The sequence below is a fragment of the Simochromis diagramma genome, unplaced genomic scaffold (assembly GCF_900408965.1).
Source record: "Simochromis diagramma unplaced genomic scaffold, fSimDia1.1 OVJJ01000205.1, whole genome shotgun sequence".
Classification (NCBI taxonomy): domain Eukaryota; kingdom Metazoa; phylum Chordata; class Actinopteri; order Cichliformes; family Cichlidae; genus Simochromis; species Simochromis diagramma.
The window spans coordinates 4,645,301-4,671,288 of NW_024386782.1; the positions used below are offsets into that span (position 1 = coordinate 4,645,301).

The window sequence follows — 25,988 nt, forward strand, 5'->3', positions numbered from 1 at the left end:
ATCCTCCTGTTTGACTTTCTTTCTCTTACCGAGAGAGCCTCTCTTTATTTCCACCAAAGAGTTTAAGCTCGTTGAAATTTAGGAACAACAATCTATAAGCAAGGCTGGTATGTTTGCATTAAGTGACTGCTTGACACATAATGCTCAGATATGTAACAGAGTTTTGAGGGGATACATGTCTTCTCTCTGCATTTTGGAAATGAATGTGTGATTTGTCATTATTTCTCTAAGGGGTTTTGTGTAAAAGATAAGTTAGTGTTTATCTGGTCTGCTCATTGATATTCTGAAATAAAGCTTCAAAGAGAAAGATTTTATTCCAAATGAAAAAACAATCAGTGGATTTAAATGCTTCCTTGAAAAGTATCTCTTCTACAGTTTTTTCGCAGTTTTGGTGGGCATTGGTGTTGACCTCAGCTCTGTCTGAAATGAGCCATGTTACTTCCTCTTCTTTTAAGATTACGTGTTCATTTTCTGGTTAGTTGCTCCTTGTAAGCAGAAGCTTTGTGTGCCTGAGATGACCACAGTGGATATCCACTCTCTGAAATTTTGAGTTGTTGTATTATTGACTAATTTTTAACACAAGGGAAACTGCTGAAGCTTAACAATTAATTTGCTTATGTTTTAAGGAATAAAACATTTTCTGGTTAAAGTATAATAATGCATTTGATGCTGACTTCTTTCTTTTACTTTTTCTTTTATTTGTTCTTTTTTGACTGTCCTCTCCGGCAGTGTAGCGATCAGAATTGTTGTCTGAAGGTTAAACAAAATGTCCAAGTGGAGCATTATTGCTTTTGCTATACTAGTCCACTTGATATGCGTACTTTATTAGACTTTTACAAACATTTTTTTATTTTGAATTATTACAGCCCGAATAGACAATACCGGGAAAAGGAAAGAAGAGAGAAAGAGAAGTTGGGGAGAAAATTAAGAAGAGGGAGAGAAAAATAGAGAAGAAGAGGGATAGAGAGAGAGAGAGAAACACTGAAAAAAAAACCAAGCAAAAAAACCAAAACAGCAGGGAAACCACAGAGACAACCAACATATGCATACGTAGCAGTAAATAATAAATATTAAATGTTACTGAGCAGCACACAGTATAAATGACACATGACATGTTTACAGGCAGCAGCCGACCAAGATACTGTGCATTTGTAAGTACCTGTTTTGACATGCCAAATATCCTAACAAGATACTAACCCCAAGTTGCTCTCTGATGCATCCGTCGGAGTATGAATGTGTGTGAATGTCAGCTAGAAAGCATTTAAAGCATAGAAAAAATGCTTGTGTGAATGTGGCAGGTTGCATAAAGCACTTTGAGTGCTCAGAGTAGACTTTATGTAAGAATCAGTCTACCAAATCTACCAAATCAGTCCGAGGTGGGTGGGGGCACAGGCCACAGGCAAGTAGTGTGGTGGGGGTAAATAGGCCTGACAACAACTACTATAACAAGAGAGAGATTGATCTAATGTGGCAGCAGAGGCTGTATCAAGACTAATATGGTCCAACAAAGGATTTTAATTTTGATGGTTGATACTGGGAGATTTCTCCAGTGTTTCACATCATCTTCTATTGTTCTCTGGACTGGAAGGAGAATAAATCTGACAGCCTGGGGGAAATGATAACACAGATGAATGCGATGCTTCCCACTTCTAAAGGATAGCGCTGTCCTCCTGAGACATTTAAGGAACTGAGAGAACCTTTAACATGGAGCACTGATACTGAGGTCACAGAGAGGAGGAAATAAAAGTCCCAGTAAATCCCTAGATGTGCTAACAGGGAAGTGGGGAAGCTGAAGTTGTTTATCTGCTCAGTGTGGAGTTAAATCTTCATTAAGACACCATGAAAACTTCATCTGTCTCTCTGCTACTCGGTGAGTCAAACACAGAGCTTCTATCTTAGTCATTTATTAATTAATCCAGTATAGATCCAGCACATATGAATAATGGAAAACACATAATTTCAGAGACAGATTAAAGTCTCCTTGAGATTAGTTGAACTTCTCTCTCATACTATCTGTTTGAGTTTTGAGGGTCACTCTGTCTCTAAAAGACAGAAATATGTTTGTTTTTAGTTAATACTGCTTTGAAAAACATCTAACATTCACTATAACTTTCACAGGCACATTTTATCTTCTATTTTCTACATTTCTGTTACTGTTATACTGTTGCCTCACAGCAAGAAGGTCATGCATTTGAATCAGCCATCTGACGGGGTCTTTCTGTGTGGAGTTTGTGTGTTCTCCATGTTTTGTGGGTTCTCTCCAAGTACTTCAGATTGTCACGCCATCCAAGGGCATGCATGGGGTTAACTGGTGAATCTAAATTGCCTGTATAGGCTGGTATAGGCTCCAGCACTCCCGCAACCCTGACCTGAAATGGATAAGTCGATTAGAATGAATAGATGGATAAAATTTTCCAGCACCTAGTGACATGGTGATGTCATCAATTAGGCTGCTGTGTTAAGTCATACTTTACCGGACTCGCATGTTATGGGAAGGTGAAAGAAACGACTTTGTTGTTGGGATATATGAAGTTGTGTTTGTGTTTGTTTTAGTTGTATTTGTATGAGAAAAATTATGTAAGAATTCAGTTAAGTATTAAACCGAAGTTAGACGAAAGACAGTTTTTTGTTAAGACAAATGTTGTAACTTTGGTCATTACAGTCACAAGGAAAGATTTAAGGTCTGAAAAAAATGAAGTGAAAGTTTGGCCTTAAGGAAAAAAACAGAAAACATGTGAATCGGATTTGGTAAGCTTTCACCGACAGGGAAGAAGCTTATCTAAGACAAGGGTCAGGACTTTCTGAAGACTTTTAACATCAAGCTTTTTACAGTTAATTAAACCTAGATATGAAACATTTTAGATAACTGAAAAAAATAATAAAGAAAGATGTTAGCAAACAACAGAAGCTAATGGAAACCACAGTGCACACTCAAAAACATCGGCATAACTTTGTGCTGAACATAAATCTGGGTAAATTCCTAGATGATTAAACATGCAACTATTTTGCTGGTAATACCTGAAACGAGTAAAGAAAATCAACAGACTATTTATGCAAGATAATTCATAATTTTATTGGGGGTGTTATATTGGTTGGGTCTGATTATTGGGGGGTCATAACCCCCCTAACCCCCATGGAAATTACGCCCCTGCTAAAAAAGGAAAAAAGTCAGTAAAAATGAATCTATTTTTGAGATTATGAAAGTGACCAGAGGTGGCAAAAGTAGAGACATTCTGTACTTAAGTAGAAGTACAGATACTAGTATTAAAAAAATATTCTAGTAAAAGCTGAAGTACTGATTCAACCTCTTTACTCAAGTAAAAGTGAAAAAGTACACTTTCTTTTTAGAGCTATTGTTCTGCAAAGCTAACCAAACCTTGCTATGTTAAGGTAATAATAAAATAATATTAGTAGATGGGAATACAAACTTTATTTTAGTCTAAATTTTAATTCTAATAAATATTCTCAGCTTGAGTCAGTTAAGGTGAACATGAAAATAAAAATTTGCTCTGTTTTCTGTTCCTACTTTGTCGAGGGTGACTTTGCCTCTAAACAGAAATTGTGTACCGTCAGGGGTTAAAGTGAGATACAGCAGGTGGGAAATCCCCAAAATCGGTTGAAATGTCTTAAGTGTGCAGAAAAGAATCATAACTTACAATAATTTCTATTGCGAATTCGGTAGATTTTATGAATGTACAGGCTGTGATCAGCTGACCTGCTGCTGCTCTGAGGTTTACTGTTCTTTGTGGATTTACACAACTAAATATATCAAGATGAAAGCAGATGTTTCCATCCTCTACACTGGAAGTGTACTGTTTATACGTACTAACTTTATACTAGACCATGAGCATCACAGCCAATGTGCCCCATCACACAGTACAGCAAACAACCTGTTTATCCTGCACTAACCTGCAGAGTATTTTTTATCTGATTTAAAAAACATTTAACATTGATCACTCCCACATCTAATGCAAAAACTTGACCCTAATTTCTGTTTCCTTACAAGTTTTAACTGAATTATTAAACTGTTATTCTACTGTTAAACTGCTGTGCTTCTCTGATCATGTCCAGTTCAAACTAGTAAAGTGTGTACACAGGTTATCAGGGCTTAACTGTGCCAGCAAAGTGTATTCTTGTGAAATTATAACTAAATGTCAATACAGTTCAATAAAATCTAATGTATACAGCTCCAAAACACAAGAATCAAGGTGCTTTACATTGTAAGATGAAGGTTCTTCAATTATACTGAGAAAACATCAGATGACTGTCTATGAGCAAGTCTGGGGAAGGAGACGGGACCAAAGACATGCTGTGGAGGAGCCAGAGAGTAATAATAACTAATGAATAAATAAGCGAGGGGATAAAAGATGACTCGAGAAGAAAACCTCACCATGATCGTTGAGGTTTTCTCTGTCAGTAGGTGACTGTTTTGGTATTATATTAATAAAATGTAACTGAATTGAATAGTCATCCCACAGCTGTATTATTACCCACAGCAATTTGAATAACTACTAAAATTTACTTAGACTCCTCTCTCTCTGACCTTTGACCTTTATTGACTGTCTTCATGTTGCAGGTGTGTGTGTGCTGCTGCTGTCTGCACCGACTGTTTCTGCAGGTGAGTTTATGGAAGTGAAATTATTCACTCGACCAATAATACAAATACATTTAGTCCGTCTGTGTTTCTGTCTGTCCTCCAGTCTCTCTGTATGTCAGCCCAAACCATCAGCAGTTCTTCAAAGGAGACTGTTATGTCTACCTGAGTTGTGTCGATGATGGTCAGACAGCTGATGGATGGAGAGTAAAGAGGACCAGAGGAGTATCCACTGAGGGCTGTAGTACAGCTGCAGACTTTAGAAGGTTTAATAATTCCTTCTGTGTTCTGGATCTCTCCGTCTCATCTGGTGGAAGTTTCTGGTGTGAAAACTCATCTGGACAGAAGAGCGATGAAGTCTCCATCGCTGTTTCAGGTACAGAAAGCGATCTGTTCCCATCTGTCTTCCTGTCTCTGTATGACTCTGCTTTGTGGACCTCTGTCTCTAAATGACTCTGTTTGTCTCTGCTGGTCAGAAAAACAGTTGATCCTGGAGATTCCGGCACTTCCAGTGAACACAGGAAGTAATGTCACTCTGCTCTGCAAACCCAGAAACGGTTCAGCAAAAAAATCGTATTTCTTCAGAGATGAAGTCAAACTTGGACATGGACGTGAAGGAAAATGGATTCTCCATAATGTGCAGCAGTCTGATGAAGGGCTCTACTCGTGTTCTACTCTTATTCATCAGTCTCCTCAAAGCAGGCTGAAGGTCAAAGGTCAGAGCAGCGACATCACTCCTGCTTTAAAGATATGAGTCAGGGGCAAAAAAAATCTAAAACTAATCCCTCTCTCTCTTTACTCCAGGAAGTGAGAAACTTAAAATAAGAAAAGCATTCATTCACAAGCATAAACTAAACTGCTGACCTGATAATAAACTGAACCATCTTCATCGTGTCTCTTGCAGAGCCTCCTCCTCCCCCTCACACAACCATAATGTACACTCCTTCACCCTCACCCTCACACTCACCCTCACATTCACCCTCACACTCACCCTCGCCCTCTGGTAATACTGAGCCTTCGGCCTCTTCCTCTCTTCGTCCTCGTTCACCCTCTGTGTCTGTACTAAGACTCTTCTGCCACCTGCTGGTTTTCTGTCCATACTTCATCTCTACCATCCTGCTGCTGTTGATCTGCTGCAGCAGGAAATGAGGTACACTCTCTTATCTAGATTTCAACACATACACCAATCATCCACTTCAGTTCTCCATCCTGATTTCTTAACTCTGCCCACAGGTAACAAACATGATGTATCCATGGAGATGACCGAGGAAGAGGATTGAAGCTGCAACATTTTCAGTGTTTCAGTGATATCTTTTTTAATCTGTTGCATTGATGGGTGTGGGGTTTTTTTAAGGTTCATGATTACACTAAAAAAATCAAACATTTGTGAAATATGAAAATACTGGGCTAATATAGGTGTATTTATGTTTGTTAAATGATTTATAATTATTGGTTGTATTTGTATTAAAGGAAATTCAGATCAGCACATTATCTTTTTTAAACACCTGCCATATGAAACACTTGTAGTTTGTAGAATCATGATCTGATTGCTTTGTTGTGCAAAACACATTCGCTTTTCCAAGAGAAGCACTATGGACTCTCTGTAGGCTCCTTTTATTAATATTTTTATTGTATTTATTAATTATTTTTATATTATCTGTGTGGATATTATGCTGGAGCAGACAGGAGGGGAAGGCCAGGTTGGCAAAAGATAGAAGGAAAAAGAGGAACAGACAAAAAAGGGACAGAAAGAAAGAGAAAAGAAGTGGGGTGGGGGATGAAACAAGCAGACATGCTGGTCTCCAATTGCTGCATCTGTAGCAAAGCACACTTATACGCAGTGCCTGAAAGAGAAAACAGGGAGAGCCAGAGGCAGAGAAAAAAGACTCCGGCCATCCGGGGTCCCCCATGAGTGCTGAAAACCCAAGGCCACACATCGCTATCACAACTGTGCCTCCACCCCAGCAGGGGGAAGATGGAGGCACCAGACAGAGCTCCCACAGCCAAGAGCAGGAGAGGCAGGGCAGTGATGACCAACGAAGAGCAACAGAACACAGATAAACTGTTAATTTGGTTATAAATTCAGCTTTTATAGTTCAGAAACAGTGCTCATACATTATATTATATGACTACTGTTTTGAACTATGGATGTTAAATACACTATTTTTGTATCTCATAAACCCATATTTTAAGAAAAAAAATTTCAATGACAACAAGAGCTCTGAAAAACATTGCGATTAGCGCAACAGAAGGCTGAAGAAATAAGTAGCAACAAACAGAAACAGCTGGAGGAACATTTAGCATCTCATCAGGTTACATAGCAACAGGTAAGTATCATTGCATTGTTTTTATTTATATTTTGAACATCTTGTATGGAATTGTGGTTGTAGTTGTTTGTGACTCTTATGTTTATATTTGAGCTCGTCTTGTTGTAAAATGAATACGGGACCAATGAGGTGCTTTCTCGAGAAGAATAAAAAGGACCTAAAATTAATGGTGAAGTCTTGATGTAGTTCACCATAAATATCTCTGAACACTTGGACTCCACAGTATAATACATGTAGTTAGCGTGAGGCATGTGCAGGAACTCACAGGGCCGTGCAGAGAGATTTAAAGGGGTGGGTGCTCAAAGTTAAAAAGGGGCACATTGAACCAGGCTGAATAACAACAACACACATTCATCAAGAATCTAATATGGGCAACAAGGCAAAGCAAACGTAGCCGATGGGTACAATGTTGCTGTTGAGAGGTTGCTGTGGATAGGGCTGGAGGGCAGGGCTGTGTTGATCTGAGACTGTAAACATTAAAAAATCCATAGGAGAGATGGTAGCTGATTAAACAAGTGTCATGAGATAATAACAAAATGCAAAGATTGGTGACAGCGCTTGGAACCACAAGGCAACAAAAAACTGTGAGAAATAATTTAGGCTCTGCCTGTGAATCACTCTTTGCTTCTCTTCTTCCTTCCATCCCATCATTTCATATATCACTCTCCACTTGCTGTCTATCTGAGAACAAGGCACAACTTGCTATTGCAATAAACTATAATTTAATTATCCACACCTAACAACTCTTGCACTTAATCTATAATAAAATGATGACAGAAAAATGTTATAGCACTGCCTTTAGTAGCCTCACACAGCTCCTACTGTTTCCTCCTCATGTCCTTACCAGGCATGTCTGGACAATGTTATATCACGAGTAATATTTTTTTTAAAAATCCACCTAAATAAAACACACACATGCACGCACACACAGTGACATTTTAGACCTTCTTCAGAATACTGTATATACTATGGGCATCATGGTGCTGATCCAGAATCCTTACATTATTATTTATTACTAGAGTTACAATAATAAAGCAATGAGGAGGGGGAAGTAATAAATATGAAATAATGTCATTATGATGATTCCATTTGTTTCACTATCCACTCTGTGCAGGGGCAAAGCTTATTACATGTTTAAACTGTAGAGATACAATAATTTTACTGCTGTAAAATCCAAATTTTGTCTTATTTAAAATATAAATCTAATATAATCTGCTTCTTAATGTATGTTCTTTAAAATACAGCGTGTGTTTTTAATATATTATAATTATAATAATTATTATGTGGACATGCATATTAGATCGTTTTTTAGTGAAATATAATCCCTCCAGAAAGGCAGGAAAAGCCCGGAAACTTACTTTAAAACTAAATATGTTCTAAATACTTTAAAACTAAATATGTTCCCTAAAACGGTGACAGAGCTACAGACCCATGACAGCACTACTTGTGCAGTTAATAAAAGGACAGGTAATGTTTGTCACGCTGTTGCACACACAGTTTGTTTCAGTTCGTCAGTTGCAACAAGACAGCTTACCAACGTGTACGTAATAAGCCAATACTCCTGGGTGCTATACACTACAGTGTACGCTGTACACCTACTTACTGGTTTTGTCGCATCAGTCTGTGTCTCTGAGTTAACTTGTGTTTCTCCTACAGCTCTGGACCGGAAAAAATGCGCGTGCTCTTTGTGAGCTCGTTCCCGGCTCGTAACCAGCGCGTTCTGCCGTCAAGGGCGATCATTGGTTAAATGTGATCATGTGACTGATGCAAGCCAGATCCTTTTATTTAGCAAAACTGTGATTAATAGTTAAATATTATTGTTGAGGGGCACAGACAGGACTCCGCACGCACACACACATAAAAAAAAAAAAAATAATATATATATTTTTTTAAAAAGTTGCCTCAACAAAAGGGCACCTTGGGCACCCATCAGGAAAGGGGCGGGTGCTCAAGCCCCTCTAGCCCCCCCCCCCCCCCCCTCTGCACGTGCCTGGAAATCATGTATATTGTGTCAGGGCTTCAAAACAAACAGAACATCAAAAAACAAACAAACAAAAAAAAACAAAAAACAGATGGACTGACACCTCCACGTCCTCTAAAGTCATCATAAAGGCTTAAATGCACAGTAAGCAAAGCAAGAAAGAAGTTTGGGATTAGACAAAGTCATTACAAGTTTTCTTTAATCTGAACTGTAAATTTGAAGGAGTCTGAAAACTAATACCTTACTTATGTTAGTACTTTACAGTTCAATTCTTCAATTCTTCTTGTAAAACAAGGACACAGTATCATGTGTAGTAGAGAGGAGAGTAAGTAAAATTTATTTACATTTTGTAACTTTTTACAAATAAACTGCCTCACAATTATACAAGAAAGAAAAGGATAACATATCATAAAGATATAATACAACATAAAATACCAAGCTTTGAACAAAAATGTGTTCTGCTGCTCTTTTAAACGGTTAGCAGAATCTGTACAGCATGAATGAGTTCTAATATTTCAGTCCAAAGGGAGAACATGAAGCAAACAAGGAATCTGACTCAAAACAGACCCCTGAGGTATCCCAGAAGGAACAACTGTTGTTTCAGAGATAACTGAATTCATAAAAACACTAAAAGATCTCCCAGATAGATATGACATGAGCCATATTAAAAAAATCACCAGTAAACCCAAACATGTCCTTAAGCCTGTTTATCATTAGCTTAATTATAAAACAGTGCAAAAACTTATTGCACTCAGACTTTAAAAACACTGGTACGTGAGGAATATTGTGAGAGAAAAAATTGTTAATTGTATCAAACAAGACTTTAAGAGTTTTCTTTTCTGAAGCAATAAGATGTGAAAAATAGTCTATTCTGGCATTTTTTGATAAAACTGATTCTTTAACACGCAACTCATGAAGCTGGAGCTTGGACGCCTTCCACAAATGTTCCAACTTGTACAAATACCTCCTAAAATAATAAATATGTTCATTTTTCCAAGTACAAAAACTTGAATATTGGACAATTCTTTGTTTTAGGGGTCCTAGTGGGTCAAAAGTAGACCTACATTCATTGTTAAAGGACAAAATAAATGTGTGAACGTCACTATGAGTCATGTTGGCATCAAAAAAGGCTAAAAGGTTAAAATATCTCAGTATTACAACCTTCCCCAATGTAATGATAAATGATGAAAGGTCACCGAATTCAGCTGAAAATACTCTGGCAACACCAGGAGGTCAGTAGACTGAAATACAATAAAAGGTTTTCAAAGAACCGACCCTAATCATCTGTAACTTAAATGAAGAAATAGAGTCTGACTTCATCAGCCTGCATGTGAGTCTGTGCTGGTACACAGCACAAAGTCCTCTGCCACATCCCCAAAGACACCCAGTTACAATGACGGAAATGCCAGCTGTGCAGATCTCCTCAAAATAAACATGATCCATGTCCTGCTGCGATGTCTCAGTCAGGAGCATGAAGTCTGGAGACTCCTTGATGAAGAGATCATTTAGAATAAGTGGTTTGTCTATAATGGAGCGAGCATCGAGCAGAGAACTTGGTGATGGCTGGTCAGCACCCTCAACAGATGACTGCAGCATCACTTTGATTAAACAGCTGTGCACATCTGTGTAAGTGCCACATTGGACAGTGAGTCCCGAACCAGGTGAAGCCATCATCGATGTCAGGACATCAATCCTGCTAGCAAAATGGAGGAGAGATGGGGTCCGCATTCTCAGGCATCATCAGCAGTCCCTGAGCAATTATTTTCTGCTCTTATCTGGTTTCCTGAAAAAACAGAATTATTAACATGTTAGTGACTGTAGGTGGTGTGCAGAGGGAGCAGATTTGACACTGGTTAGATGGCACTTACCTTGCTTTCAAAAATCCTGTTGTCACAAGGTAAATTACTATTATTAGGAAAAGCACAAGAGATGAAATAAAAACATAACGACGTTTTGGTGCGCTTCCACAGACAACATCACTGGTTGAGCTTCCTTCTTCAACTTTAATCTGGCTCTCAGAGCAACTGTGGCAAAAAAGAAATAAAATATAAATAAATCATTATTATCAGTGTTTATTTGTGTTTGCACTGTAAAGATGTTTGTAACAATGTGACCATCAATATTAACTGTTTAACTGTCCTGTCGTCTGTCTGTGGCTCAGATATGCAGGACAAACATGTCCTGGAATGTAGCTGGTTCCACTTTAATATCTAGTTACCTGTAACTACCCAGTACTCTATCTGTGATTACCCAGTTCTCATCATTTTACTAACATTTTATTGGCATGTCATAATTCAATTTTCACACCAATCATGTAAATAATCATTATTGCAATATCTATAGAAACACAGTCAACAGTCAAAGTTTTTTAAACCTTTATTTTGTCTTTGTGGCAAAATAATTAAACTAAATGTAGCAAGACTGTGCAAAACAAATAATTAGACATTTATTTATCACTATGTGACTTTCACACTATAGATATTATATTATTAAAATCATGATTATCATCAGTACATAGTTACTGAGACACTTATTGGTAATTAATAATTGATAATATTATATGACTGTATATACAGACATATAATATATACAGACATGTTCTCTTGTCTGTATATACAGACAAGAGAACATGACCACATGGTGTTGCTATAGCAATGATATTCTGGTATGACACTAAATCACTTGGAAATTTATGTTGGTATTACTGCAGGCAATGTGATGTGACACAGCCCAGGATATTGGAGATTCCATTAAGACATTGATGATCAATAACTGAATATATAATACACCTTTAGAGGGATTTGAATATAAATTGTGACCTACGTTTTCCAACCTGTGCAGCTCACACCGTCCTTGGAAAAAGAGCCTGGCTGACAGTCTTCACACACTATGTCACTTCTGCTGGTTCCTGAAAGAAACACATTCATTGTTACACAAAAACATCACAATTTATCAGCTCATCTAAAAAATAGACTTAGACTTTAAATTTTCTTACCAGGTTCTTTTATCCTCTGACCAGCTTCACACTGTGAATGTTTCTCTGCCAAACTACATCCGTTACTGTCTATCAAACGTTTGCAGTAATATCCATTTAAAACGTCACACACTGTGTCAGTTGTTGCTGTACAGTTCTGCTTGACAAAGAGACCACGACCTAAAAAAACAAAACAAAAAACATTAGTGTAAAATGATGTTTCTGTAATTTACTTTTAAATGAAAGCTTTATTTTTTTTTCCAATCTAAATTTGACAAAGGATTTCTCATCTGACTGTACCTGTGTCACAGGCAGTGCAGGGGAAACAGTTATACAGGCCGTTGGGTTGGTTCATAAAGGTCCCCATCTCACAAGGACGGCACTGAGTCCCTTCATATGCTGTGCAGTCTCTCTGAACAACTCTACCTGTTCAACAGAACACAACATTTATGTCAGACTTTTAGCATTTAACACAGAGGGAATCTACAGTTGTGCAGTTGTAGTGTTGGGTGTTATATACAGTAAGTCAGGCAGCTACAACATTACAGATCTACAAATTCAATGTGGCCCAGTTTCCTGATCCAGTATCACAGCAAAACGTGTAACAGACACATCGGTCCACTGTGTCCCTTTCATGCTTGACCTCTCCAAAGCGTGAAATGGACACTTATGCAGAAACTGCAGTAACAGCAGAGGGAGATATTTTATTTCAAGTAACATGAAAATAATCATGTTTAAACAGACATTATTAACACATTTACATGTAAATCTTTCTTAACTGTTTTAAGAACCATGGAATGTACTTCATAGGTTTCTTGGTCACTACCGACTTCTTGCCTTTACATATATTGTCTCCCATTGCTGGTGATGCAACTTGTGCTTCATTTTACTGCTTGTGATAAACAATAATAAAAATAATAAAACACATATTTCTTCTTTTAAATTTAACTGAGATGCAGGAAGTCAATATTATTTACCTGAATGCAACATAAAATATCTAATAATAGACGGGGCGGCTCTACATTGGGGAAAGAGGGGGCTTAAACAAAGGTCCTGCCCCATTAAATCAAACTTTCAGAAACTGAGAAAGAAAAAAAAATAGATTACCCACAAACTGAATAAGGACAAGATTTACTACAGCATCTGAAAAATGCACTGGACAAGGCACAAATGTCATGGTTTCACCTCTTGTTCACTCTTTCCCTTCATGCTCCCTTTTTGCACAGGCTCACACAAAACTCAGCAGAAAACCCCCTCTCCCCCCAGCTAAACATCCAATCACTGTTAGTATATAAATGACCCATTGAAGGTTTCTCAGTAGGCAGAGCAGAGCAAAATGAAGCAGCAAATCTCTGTCATCAAAATCACAGCGACTCGTCAGATAATTAACAACTAAAAAATACATCTATTTTAGTCAAGCTCAGCGATTTTAGTAAAACTAAACTTTTCACCTCAGCTTCCAGCAGCCCGCAAAGGGAAAGTTAATGCTGTGTGATAGGTCCTAACCCCCTAACACAGGCAGACTATGCTTACAGGATGTGATGTTACAACTCTAGTGAAATATTAATGTGTCATATATTTGTCCAAGATGTATTTCTTTGTTATGGTAAATAAAATTAAAATCATGAGTGGTGACTTCTATAACTTTCAGTATGTAATTTGGCATTTTCTACTGTTGTAGGCTGAAAATAAATACATAATATAATTTCATTCAGTTTAAAGGTTTATTTGCAAGATGCAAAAACAGACAAAATTGAAAGTTACAAATGTTTTGTGCATGAAACAAATTCAGACGTGGTGCAGATGTGTGTGTCACAAGTTAATTTGGTTGTAGGCTAAGGCACTTGGCCACAGGTGGCGCTAGTTGACTCGACTCCATTTGAGGATACGCAAACTGCACGCTTTAGTTATGAAGCGAAAAAGCTGAAGTCGGAGTAATAAAACATACGAGGGGAACGACAGCGAAGACAAGATTCTCCAGATCGATTACTCTTGCTGTCCTGTGAACAGCATTTCGTCTACTTTTGTAAACGGATCAAATATCAATGTCCCCTTATCGATATGTGGTGTGTGTGTGTGTGTGGGGGGGGGGGGGGTTCCTTCTTCTATAAAGCACCTGCTTTGGAGGTTTGTGTACTAGTGATGGGATTTCCGGCTCTTTTTAGAGATCCGGCTCTTTTGGTTGTTTTGTTGCTTTAATTAATTTATTATTAACAATAATATAAAATTATGCACAAAAGGAATTACTAACGTTAAAAAAGTGGTTTTATTTATATATGTTTATATATAAATATATGCGGTGGCCCCTAGAGACAAAACACGTACAAACTCCAAAACACATTTCTAGTATGAACTGAACTTCCAAAGCAGAGCTACTAGATCACTTAAATTACACAATTGAAAGCATATGTGTGTTGTTTGTGTATTTATACACAAGCATTCATATATATTCAAATAATTTTTAAAAAAAAGTTCATTTACCTGTTACTACCACACGCCAAATCCGGTCGTTGGTACTTGCTGGCTTGTGTAGCCACTAGGTAACAAAAGCTCAACACTGCGCCTAGCATCCTGGAGCACTTCTGTTGTCTTTTGTACGTGTTTGGGGTTTTTATGTGCTTCTGAGTCTGTGAAGGTTCTCAGTCATCCAGGTCATCGTAGTCAAAGGAGCTTGCAAAGAAAAGCGTCTGGACTCCTTTAAGTTACTTGAAGACGTTTCACCTCTCATCCGAGAAGCTTCTTCAGTTCTAAGGTCAAATGGTGGAGAGTCCCAGATATAAACCTAGTGGGAGTAACCCCCCACAGAGGGACAAAAGGACCCCCTGGACAGAGAGGACAGATGGTTTGAAAGAGGAGTGAAAGAAGCCATCTATGTCCACTGTGAGCGACCATCTTTGAACAGAGGCGGGGATTACGACACCAACTCTCTGCCATCTATAATCCAGTTTTGAGATCCCTTCCCAGACGCCTTAACGCCCACTCACATCCTGGGCCATCTGACCTCAGGAATTCGCATGATAAGGTGGGGCCAGGTTTCACAATGAACTCACCCGAAACTCTGGCTGATTGGGACCCACACCCAGTTTCACACCTTGGCTCAGGCGATTAGAGGATCATCAGGGGGTCCTTTTGTCCCTCTGTGGGGGGTTACTCCCACTAGGTTTATATCTGGGACTCTCCACCATTTGACCTTAGAACTGAAGAAGCTTCTCGGATGAGAGGTGAAACGTCTTCAAGTAACTTAAAGAAGTCCAGACGCTTTTCTTTGCAAGCTCCTTTGAATATGTGCTTCTGAGTTTTTATGTGCTTCGGAGTTTGTACGTGTTTTTACATGTTTTGGAGTTTGTACGTGTTTTTATGTGTTTTGGAGTTTGTACATGCTTCAGGGTTTGTACGTGATTTGAAGTTTGTATGTGCTTTGTCTCTAGGGGCCACCGTAAATATACTTTTATTTATTCACTCCACATAAAATGTAATAAATAAATCATATAATACAAAAATCAACTATTCACATTTCAACTTTTAACTATTTACATTTTCAGCTTTTTCCTTTTACAAATCTAAAGTGAAACAACACAAAACACTGCAAACCACAACACAATTAAATATAAATTATAATATGAAAACAAAAAGAACATGCATATTCTCTGTCATATGGGCCTGCATGAATGAACTTTCTGAATCCTTTATCATCTGCAACTGAAAATAGTTGTGGATGATTACTATACCTTTCTAATGTGACGTTGTTGTCCCTGGCTCTCTTTCTCTCTCTCTCCCTCTGGCTCTGTTCCTGTGCTACTGCTACCGCCCCTCCCCCCTCCGGCTCGCGTCGTTCACGTCAAAGGCTACGTTCACACTGTAGGCGAAAGCGCATCAAATCCGATTTTTTTTTACCCTATGCGACCCATATCCGATCACGGGATGACAGTGTGAACGGCGCAAATCCGATATTTTCAAATCCGATCTGGTTCACTTTCGTATGTGGTACTGAATCCAATACATATCCAATGTTTTAGAAAGCGACTGCTGTTTGAACGGTCAGGTCGCATTAAATCCGCCTTTTACGTCACCGACACAAGACTGAAGCCAATTATCAGCGCCAGAGAAGCGCCCGAGAAGACATCGCGAACACTTCCTTGCCATCCAGTGTAGATGTCAGTGAAACTGTTGGGAAGACAACGTTGGAGAAACGTTAACATTTTATTTGTACTGTATAATCTGCAGATTCTGACAGAAATCTGCAACTATCCTTTGAAGCACCGCTCCTCTCTTAAACAGCAATAAGGATAATTATTAGGTTATTTAACAAAATAACTTAAAGCAAAAATTGGGAAACGTAAAGTCCGAAGTCTTTATATTAACGGCCATCAGTCAAAAATACTGTTTGCTCTGGGTCTCAACAGAGCGCGTTGTGTGTGAAGTCTTCTTTTGCGCATGCGGGCCGCTTTGAGCGATCACATTTGACCACGTTTGCTGTCGCGTTGTATTTGTAGTGTGAACACGCAGACAAAAAAATCGGATTTGATCAAAAAATCGGAATTGAGTATTAAGACCTGCAGTGTGAACGTAGCCTAAGAGTCATTTCATTCGCGAACGGCCCATCACTATTGTGTACATTTGCAGTCATCGCTTTTCTTCCTACCTTTGTTGCACATCGGGCAGCACCATCCATCATTTGTTTTATATTCCATTGATTGACACGATAACACGGGCACCATGAAGACGGCGGCATATCCTACAGAAAAAACAAGAATATTAATATCCTGGGACAGACAAATAGCTCAGTTAGCTCACAACCTAAGCTAAAGGCTGTGTCGTATACACGAAAATGTTGCTGTAATCAAATCAAATCAAATCACTTTTATTGTCACATCACATGTGCAGGTACATTGGTACAGCACATGTAAGTGAAATTCTTGTGTGCGAGCTTCACAAGCAACAGAGTTGTGCAAAATACAATAATGTAAACAAGCAAAATACAAGAATGGCTACATCTGAAACTAATAAATATATGTACAGTATATAATAGTATATGCATTTCTGGATGTGTATACTAAATATTTTTCTACGTGTGTGTGTGTACTTACCGAAGATAAGTAACGCAGACAGCATGATATCACATCCTAACACGCTGCTCTGTAATACATTTGTAGGCTTTATTTCACTAAACGACTATACAAATCTAACAGAAACAGCTAAAATGCGTTAAGCTTTCGGTTGTGATGTGGGCGTAACAGGAAGAAAACTTGGGGAAGAAAGAGCCAAAGTCCATCCCACACTGACGATTCTCGTGACTTTTGTCGACAAACTGAAGATATTTTACTGATCTTTTACAAGGCTCATCTTCGTTTAGACAGAGACAATAAAACAGAGAGTTTGAAGGAAGATGAAGGGAATCGTAGGATTTAATGTTTAATTTGTACACATTCCAGCGATTGTTTTACTCCTGAACCCGATGAATATTTACGAGTAACACGAGACAAACTGAAGATCGCGGAAGTATTCATAGCCGAAGATTTTACTAATGAATAATGAAGCTGGGATTTTTATTTGAACCTGTACCCCGATTCGTATTTTCCACTGTGAAATAAAAAGTAAATAATTTATAGCCACGTAGATGGTTACCATTAATTAATAATATTTAGGTTTTAAGAGTAATTATTTAAGAGGGATTAGTTTGGTGAAACGTAATCGCCAGATGATGAGACGTCGTGGTGTATTCACTGCAAACAGTTGAAAATCCAGTGATGGATTGGATAAAAGAGCACAAGAAGTATAAAACAGTTCAATACTATCATTACTTCAAGTATAAATAGATAAGACAAGTAAAAACAAACAAACAAAAAAAAACAAGTGAGTGTCTTTATATAGAATTGACAGTCACCTCTTGACAGGTATTATTAAGCAGCATCAGTACAAAGCAGTGATGGGAGAAAACCAGCAGTTTCAACAGCTACGTTATCTTTCAGGACATCCTGATGTCTCCCTGTCTCCATCCTCACAGTCTCCTCTTCCATTTGATTAATCTTCTTTGTATGTAGACTCAAATAATTTGTGACCTCATAATGATCAACACGGCAGTGCTTCACTTACACTGAATCTTGGAAATGTGAGGATGCAAGAAATGAAATAAAACCAGCTGTCTGTGATACCAACTAACGTGTTAACTTTTTAAAATGATGTAAACTTTTTAGAAAACGTGTCCGTGAATCTGATGAAGAACTACTGCACGTCTGCTGTACACAAGTTTGTTGAAGGTTTTCTTTATTGTCTCTGTGCAGTCAACCTGTTTATGAAATATTCCCCATAAATACATTACAAGGATAAATATGAACTTGTATCTACACAAACATCTACAATGAATTCCACAGAAAATGTGTATAGCAAAGATGAAAACATTACAAACTGCTCCCCTCATGTGTTCCATAATGCTGCAGTAAATGTCTGATCATCTCATAAATATCGCAAAGTGCTTCACTACAGGATGCTGTCATGGTTCTCAACATCTGGAGAGGTTGTGGTGTGTTTGTCTTTTCTCCCACCAGGGCAGAGCTGGACCTTGCTTCCCCCGCCTCTGAGCCCGCCTTCAACACATACCTGTGGCTTGTTTACACTGATGCTGCTCTGGCTTCTCATCACACGTATTATTACTGGCAAACTACTTAAAACGGCAGGAGAGGCTGCTTCCTCACTGTATTGTCACACTACCTAGCATCAGTGTAGCCTAGCCCTTTAAGCATTCTTTGTGATTTCCTAGAGCAGGGGTGTCAAACTCAAATACACAGTGGGCCAAAATTCAAAACTGGAACAAAGTCGCAGGCTAACGTTAATATTTATTGAAATATATTTATTCCTCCAGATATAAGAATGAATCTTTTCTTATGGACTCAAACATGTTTTGCTGAAAAACTGATTATATGGAACAAGCAAAGCTTAATACTAAACAATATATATATATATATATATTAGCTGTATAATACCAGTAGGCCAGCTCTAATAGTAATCTGGTATGGCTTCGCGGGCCAAATGTAATTAGGCTGTGGGCCAAATTTGGCCCGCGGGCCAGAGTTTGACACCTATGTCCTAGAGCTTCCTCCTAACGTTGTTTTCCCTCTGTGTACAGGCCTTTTGGATTCCCTGCTGTCTGGATTCCTGTGGATGTGTGTGAGTGAGCAGGAGCATTCTGGATTGGACTATCTGAGTGAGTTTCAGACTGAGTAGAAGAGGAGTGTGTGTGTGCCTGCCCTGGACCTTCCCTCCCCTTCAGACCCCCCTCCACCCCCACCCCCCGTAGTCCCGTGTTATTTGTCTCACTGTATATATGAATATATCCTCACTTGGTGCCTCATTGTAAATAAATCCTTCACCTTCTCTCTAAACTTAAAAGTCTTGCGAGTGAGTCCTCTGCCTAATAATCTGTGACAGATACTAAGATATTAAAACATAAATTTACCCAAAAGCAAGTTTAAAAAGTTGAGTTTTTTAGCTGCTTTAAGAAAAAAAAAAAAAATAATCCACAAGAAACACCTCACTGTTGTCTTACCTGCTCCTTTGACCCATTCAGTAGCTGTTTCTTTTCCTTTCTACACAGAAATAAAAAAAAACACATAAAAGATGTCATTTCCTGTGTTGTTTTGAGTTCCATTTTTGTCTGAGGAAAAAGTTATTGACAGAAAATATAATATAAATCATGATGTCAGTGTTCTTTGTCATCCTCACATTACTTTTAGATTCCAAATTTAATCACTCCGAGTGCAGCTTCAGGTTAAAATCACACCACAGAAGGCGAATCAGCTTCTATTGGACAGAACACTAATAAGATAAGATAAGAGATAAAACTTTATTAATCCCTCGGGTGGGTTCCTCTCTTATCTTATCTTATCAGTGAACTTTCATCCAGCTTGTTTTCACTGTAACTTTTACTCTTATTGCAGTTCTTTCCCCCCCATTTTACTTCAAATTAACACCATATTCAGAGTTTATGAAAAATTAATTAAGGTATGTTCTACAGTTTCAGCATCAACCAAATACATCATAACAGCCATCAAATCTGTTAGTTTGAGATTTTAATAACTTTATACAAGACTGAACAGAATTGTATATGATTTATCAATATTTATAATTACATTACATGTTTGTATCAATCTGGTACTCCGGTATGTCTTATAGCAAGAAAATCAACCATGCTCTGACTCATGTGTCCTGGTTTACAGCTTCTGTGTTTCTGTGTCTTCATGCAGTGGACACCTTCAGATTCAGTAAAGTCCCTCCACAGACTTTATCTGATGTTGCTGTACATGAACTCTTTTCCTTCAGACCAAAGCCCATCAGCACACACAGTACAGAGGATACATTACATTTCTGCACTGTTTAATGTGATACTGTACATCTTAGTCCTTTGTGACTAAATTACACTTTTCGTGAATACAGCCTCTGACTTTGGATACATTTGTTTTCTATGGATAGTTGTGGTGCCAAAAAAAGTGATTTTCAGTATTTTCCAAAAATGTTATTGCCCCCATTTAAACTGTCATTAATGACCCGTTGGCCTATAATGTGTAAAAAAAATTATGTCAAACGTTTCCATCATGAATGATATCGAGTCATTTTGAACCATAAACAACACTTTTTCCACAAGGTAGAAGCTGCAATCAGTTTTTGACAAAGTGACTTTTTTATATGCTTCATGGATCCAGTTAAAAAACCTCATTGACATTAAAAATGTATTTTTAAAGAGATGTTGGGCCAAGAGGCAGAAATTGCAACAAATATATAACATAATAGTTTTTTAGACATTTTAAGTGGCCAACAACCAGACTGATTATAATTTGGGTACAATAACGCATTTGGTATCTGTTTGAGTTTGAGGGTCCCTCTGTCTCTAAAACACAGAAATATGTTTGTTTTTAGTTAATACTGCTTTGAAAAACATCTAACATTCACTATAACTTTAAGAGGCACATTTTATCTTCTATTTTCTACATTCTCACAGCAAGAAGGTCATGCATTTGAATCAGCCATCTGACGGGGTCTTTCTGTGTGGAGTTTGTGTGTTCTCCATGTTTTGTGGGTTCTCTCCAAGTACTTCAGATTGTCACGCCATCCAAGGGCATGCATGGGGTTAACTGGTGATTCTAAATTGCCTGTATAGGCTGGTATAGGCTCCAGCACTCCCACAACCCTGAAATGGATAAGTCGATTAGAATGAATAGATGGATAAAATTTTCCAGCACCTAGTGACATGGTGATGTCATCAATTAGGCTGCTGTGTTAAGTCATACTTTACCGGACTCGCATGTTATGGGAAGGTGAAAGAAACGACTTTGTTGTTGGGATATATAAAGTTTTGTTTGTGTTTGTTTTAGTTGTATTTGTATGAGCAAAATTATGTAAGAATTCAGTTAAGTATTAAACCGAAGTTAGACGAAAGACAGTTTTTGTTAAGACAAATGTTGTAACTTTGGTCATTACAGTCACAAGGAAAGATTTAAGGTCTGAAAAAAATGAAGTGAAAGTTTGGCCTTAAGGAAAAAAACAGAAAACATGTGAATCGGATTTGGTAAGCTTTCACCGACAGGGAAGAAGCTTATCTAAGACAAGGGTCAGGACTTTCTGAAGACTTTTAACATCAAGCTTTTTACAGTTAATTAAACCTAGATATGAAACATTTTAGATAACTGAAAGAAATAATAAAGAAAGATGTTAGCAAACAACAGAAGCTAATGGAAACCACAGTGCACACTCAAAAACATCGGCGCAACTTTGTGCTGAACATAAATCTGGGTAAATTCCTAGATGATTAAACATGCAACTATTTTGCTGGTAATACCTGAAACGAGTAAAGAAAATCAACAGACTATTTATGCAAGATAATTCATAATTTTATTGGGGGTGTTATATTGGTTGGGTCTGACTATTGGGGGGGGGTCATAACCCCCCTAACCCCCATGGAAATTACGCCCCTGCTAAAAAAGGAAAAAAGTCAGTAAAAATGAATCTATTTTTGAGATTATGAAAGTGACCAGAGGTGGCAAAAGTAGAGACATTCTGTACTTAAGTAGAAGTACAGATACAAGTATTAAAAAAAATATTCTAGTGAAAGCTGAAGTACTGATTCAACTTCTTTACTCAAGTAAAAGTGAAAAAGTACACATTCTTTTTAGAGCTATTTTTCTGCAAAGCTAACCAAACCTTGCTATGTTAAGGTAATAATAAAATAATATTAGTAGATGGGAATACAAACTTTATTTTAGTCTAAATTTTAATTCTAATAAATATTCTCAGCTTGAGTCAGTTAAGGTGAACATGAAAATAAAAATTTGCTCTGTTTTCTGTTCCTACTTTGTCGAGGGTGACTTTGCCTCTAAACAGAAATTGTGTACCGTCAGGGGTTAAAGTGAGATACAGCAGGTGGGAAATCCCCAAAATCGGTTGAAATGTCTTAGTGTGCAGAAAAGAATCATAACTTACAATAATTTCTATTGCGAATTCGGTAGATTTTATGAATGTACAGGCTGTGATCAGCTGACCTGCTGCTGCTCTGAGGTTTACTGTTCTTTGTGGATTTACACAACTAAATATATCAAGATGAAAGCAGATGTTTCCATCCTCTACACTGGAAGTATGCTGTTTATACGTACTAACTTTATACTAGACCATGAGCATCACAGCCAATGTGCCCCATCACACAGTACAGCAAACAACCTGTTTATCCTGCACTAACCTGCAGAGTATTTTTTATCTGATTTAAAAAACATTTAACATTGATCACTCCCACATCTAATGCAAAAACTTGACCCTAATTTCTGTTTCCTTACAAGTTTTAACTGAATTATTAAACTGTTATTCTACTGTTAAACTGCTGTGCTTCTCTGATCATGTCCAGTTCAAACTAGTAAAGTGTGTACAACATAAACAGTCAGGTTATCAGGGCTTAACTGTGCCAGCAAAGTGTATTCTTGTGAAATTATAACTAAATGTCAATACAGTTCAATAAAATCTAATGTATACAGCTCCAAAACACAAGAATCAAGGTGCTTTACATTGTAAGATGAAGGTTCTTCAATTATACTGAGAAAACATCAGATGACCGTCTATGAGCAAGTGTGGGGAAGGAGGCGGGACCAAAAACATGCTGTGGATGAGCCAGAGAGTAATAATAACTAATGAATAAATAAGCGAGGGGATAAAAGATGACTCGAGAAGAAAACCTCACCATGATCGTTGGGGTTTTCTCTGTCAGTAGGTGACTGTTTTGGTATTATATAAATAAAATGTAACTGAATTGAATAGTCATCCCACAGCTGTATTATTACCCACAGCAATTTGAATAACTACTAAAATTTACTTAGACTCCTCTCTCTCTGACCTTTGACCTTTATTGACTGTCTTCATGTTGCAGGTGTGTGTGTGCTGCTGCTGTCTGCACCGACTGTTTCTGCAGGTGAGTTTATGGAAGTGAAATTATTCACTCGACCAATAATACAAATACATTTAGTCCGTCTGTGTTTCTGTCTGTCCTCCAGTCTCTCTGTATGTCAGCCCAAACCATCAGCAGTTCTTCAAAGGAGACCGTTATGTCTACCTGAGTTGTGTCGATGATGGTCAGACAGCTGATGGATGGACAGTAAAGAGGACCAGAGGAGTATCCACTGAGGGCTGTAGTACAGCTGCAGACTTTAGAAGGTTTAATAATTCCTTCTGTGTTCTGGATCTCTCCGTCTCATCTGGTGGAAGTTTCTGGTGTGAAAACTTATCTGGACAGAAGAGCGATGAAGTCTCCATCGCTGTTTCAGGTACAGAAAGCGATCTGTTCCCATCTGTCTTGCTGTCTCTGTATGACTCTGCTTTGTGGACCTCTGTCTCTAAATGACTCTGTTTGTCTCTGCTGGTCAGAAAAACAGTTGATCCTGGAGATCCCAGCGCTTCCAGTGAACACAGGAAGTAATGTCACTCTGCTCTGCAAACCCAGAAACGGTTCAGCAAAAAAATCGTATTTCTTCAGAGATAAAGTCAAACTTGGACATGGACCTGAAGGAAAATGGATTCTCCATAATGTGCAGCAGTCTGATGAAGGGCTCTACTCGTGTTCTACTCTTATTCATCAGTCTCCTCAAAGCAGGCTGAAGGTCAAAGGTCAGAGCAGCGACATCACTCCTGCTTTAAAGATATGAGTCAGGGGCAAAAAAAATCTAAAACTAATCCCTCTCTCTCTTTACTCCAGGAAGTGAGAAACTTAAAATAAGAAAAGCATTCATTCACAAGCATAAACTAAACTGCTGACCTGATAATAAACTGAACCATCTTCATCGTGTCTCTTGCAGAGCCTCCTCCTCCCCCTCACACAACCATAATGTACACTCCTTCACCCTCACCCTCACATTCACCCTCACATTCACCCTCGCCCCGTGGTAATACTGAGCCTTCGGCCTCTTCCTCTCTTCGTCCTCGTTCACCCTCTGTGTCTGTACTAAGACTCTTCTGCCACCTGCTGGTTTTCTGTCCATACTTCATCTCTACCATCCTGCTGCTGTTGATCTGCTGCAGCAGGAAATGAGGTACACTCTCTTATCTAGATTTCAACACATACGCCAATCATCCACTTCAGTTCTCCATCCTGATTTCTTAACTCTGCCCACAGGTAACAAACATGATGTATCCATGGAGATGACCGAGGAAGAGGATTGAAGCTGCAACATTTTCAGTGTTTCAGTGATTTCTTTTTTAATCTGTTGCATTGATGCATGTGGGGTTTTTTTAAGGTTCATGATTACACTAAAAAAATCAAACATTTGTGAAATATGAAAAAACTGGGCTAATATAGGTGTATTTATGTTTGTTAAATGATTTATAATTATTGGTTGTATTTGTATTAAAGGAAATTCAGATCAGCACATTATCTTTTTTTAAACACCTGCCATATGAAACACTTGTAGTTTGTAGAATCATGATCTGATTGCTTTGTTGTGCAAAACACATTCGCTTTTCCAAGAGAAGCACTATGGACTCTCTGTAGGCTCCTTTTATTAATATTTTTATTGTATTTATTAATTATTTTTATATTATCTGTGTGGATATTATGCTGGAGCAGACAGGAGGGGAAGGCCAGGTTGGCAAAAGATAGAAGGAAAAAGAGGAACAGACAAAAAAAAGGGACAGAAAGAGAAAAGAAGTGGGGTGGGGGATGAAACAAGCAGACATGCTGGTCTCCAATTGCTGCATCTGTAGCAAAGCACACTTATACGCAGTGCCTGAAAGAGAAAACAGGGAGAGCCAGAGGCAGAGAAGAAAGAACCAGGAGACTCCGGCCATCTGGGGTCCCCCATGAGTGCTGAAAACCCAAGGCCACACATCGCTATCACAACTGTGCCTCCACCCCAGCAGGGGGAAGATGGAGGCACCAGACAGAGCTCCCACAGCCAAGAGCAGGAGAGGCAGGGCAGTGATGACCAACGAAGAGCAACAGAACACAGATAAACTGTTAATTTGGTTATAAATTCAGCTTTTATAGTTCAGAAACAGTGCTCATACATTATATTATATGACTGTTTTGAACTATGAATGTTAAATACACTATTTTTGTATCTCATAAACCCATATTTTATATATATTTTAAGAAAAAAAATTTCAATGACAACAAGAGCTCTGAAAAACATTGCGATTAGCGCAACAGAAGGCTGAAGAAATAAGTAGCAACAAACAGAAACAGCTGGAGGAACATTTTGCATCTCATCAGGTTACATAGCAACAGGTAAGTATCATTGCATTGTTTTTATTTATATTTTGAACATCTTGTATGGAATTGTGGTTGTAGCTGTTTGTGACTCTTATGTTTATATTTGAGCTCGTCTTGTTGTAAAATGAATACGGGACCAATGAGGTGCTTTCTCGAGAAGAATAAAAAGGACCTAAAATTAATGGTGAAGTCTTGATGTAGTTCACCATAAATATCTCTGAACACTTGGACTCCACATTATAAAACATGTAGTTAGCATGAGGCATGTGCAGGAAATCATGTATATTGTGTCAGGGCTTCAAAACAAACAGAACAGCAAAAACCAAACAAACAAAAAACAGAACAGAACAGATGGACTGACACCTCCACGTCCTCTA

The 25,988-nt window shown here is 38.2% G+C and overlaps 2 protein-coding genes and 1 long non-coding RNA gene across 6 annotated transcripts; 2 read left to right on the forward strand and 1 right to left on the reverse strand.

The window, feature by feature from the left end:
* The first annotated feature begins 1,562 nt into the window (after positions 1 to 1,562).
* On the forward strand, positions 1,563 to 25,949 carry LOC120725033 (Fc receptor-like protein 5). 3 transcript variants are annotated; one of them, XM_040017665.1, is made up of 6 exons: positions 1,563 to 1,870; positions 4,577 to 4,618; positions 4,701 to 4,970; positions 23,772 to 24,011; positions 24,200 to 24,433; positions 24,517 to 25,949. In XM_040017665.1, the coding sequence occupies exons 1-5, from the start codon at positions 1,840 to 1,842 to the stop codon at positions 24,430 to 24,432; spliced, it is 816 nt and encodes a 271-aa protein (XP_039873599.1). In that variant the 5' UTR covers positions 1,563 to 1,839; the 3' UTR covers position 24,433; positions 24,517 to 25,949. The 3 variants fall into 3 exon arrangements, 2 of the variants coding, with proteins under 2 accessions (XP_039873599.1, XP_039873589.1); XM_040017655.1 differs by lacking the exons at positions 23,772 to 24,011; positions 24,200 to 24,433; positions 24,517 to 25,949 and adding exons at positions 5,071 to 5,310; positions 5,499 to 5,744; positions 5,828 to 6,196 and having other exon boundaries at positions 1,594 to 1,870; XR_005694037.1 differs by lacking the exons at positions 1,563 to 1,870; positions 4,577 to 4,618; positions 4,701 to 4,970 and adding exons at positions 21,813 to 23,319; positions 23,402 to 23,671.
* On the reverse strand, positions 10,602 to 17,100 carry LOC120725067 (tumor necrosis factor receptor superfamily member 14-like). Of its 2 annotated transcripts, none has more exons than XM_040017717.1 (7): positions 16,964 to 17,100; positions 16,519 to 16,611; positions 12,177 to 12,302; positions 11,898 to 12,065; positions 11,726 to 11,810; positions 10,776 to 10,926; positions 10,602 to 10,689 (listed from the first exon to the last, which is right to left on the reverse strand). In XM_040017717.1, exons 1-7 carry the CDS (start codon positions 16,986 to 16,988, stop codon positions 10,633 to 10,635), a joined length of 705 nt encoding a protein of 234 aa, XP_039873651.1. In that variant the 5' UTR covers positions 16,989 to 17,100; the 3' UTR covers positions 10,602 to 10,632. The 2 variants fall into 2 exon arrangements, with proteins under 2 accessions (XP_039873651.1, XP_039873660.1); XM_040017726.1 differs by having other exon boundaries at positions 11,898 to 12,056; positions 16,964 to 17,098.
* On the forward strand, positions 13,905 to 19,529 carry LOC120725099. Its single transcript, XR_005694051.1, has 2 exons — positions 13,905 to 14,003; positions 19,000 to 19,529. It is a non-coding gene; the product is annotated as an uncharacterized LOC120725099 (long non-coding RNA).
* Positions 25,950 to 25,988: the final 39 nt, after the last annotated feature.

What these genes read in the sequence shown, in the direction of transcription:
- LOC120725067 (XM_040017717.1), bottom strand. Translation starts at nt 16,988, where the DNA reads ATGCTGTCTGCGTTACTTATCTTCG. An exon ending in CTGCCCGATGTGCAACAAAG is followed by an intron (nt 12,303 to 16,518) that starts GTAGGAAGAAAA and finishes TCTGTTGAACAG; the next exon opens with GTAGAGTTGTTCAGAGAGAC. An exon ending in TCAGAGGATAAAAGAACCTG is followed by an intron (nt 11,811 to 11,897) that starts GTAAGAAAATTT and finishes TGTTTCTTTCAG; the next exon opens with GAACCAGCAGAAGTGACATA.
- LOC120725033 (XM_040017655.1), top strand. Translation starts at nt 1,840, where the DNA reads ATGAAAACTTCATCTGTCTCTCTGCTACTCG. An exon ending in TGCACCGACTGTTTCTGCAG is followed by an intron (nt 4,619 to 4,700) that starts GTGAGTTTATGG and finishes TCTGTCCTCCAG; the next exon opens with TCTCTCTGTATGTCAGCCCA. An exon ending in AAGCAGGCTGAAGGTCAAAG is followed by an intron (nt 5,311 to 5,498) that starts GTCAGAGCAGCG and finishes TGTCTCTTGCAG; the next exon opens with AGCCTCCTCCTCCCCCTCAC.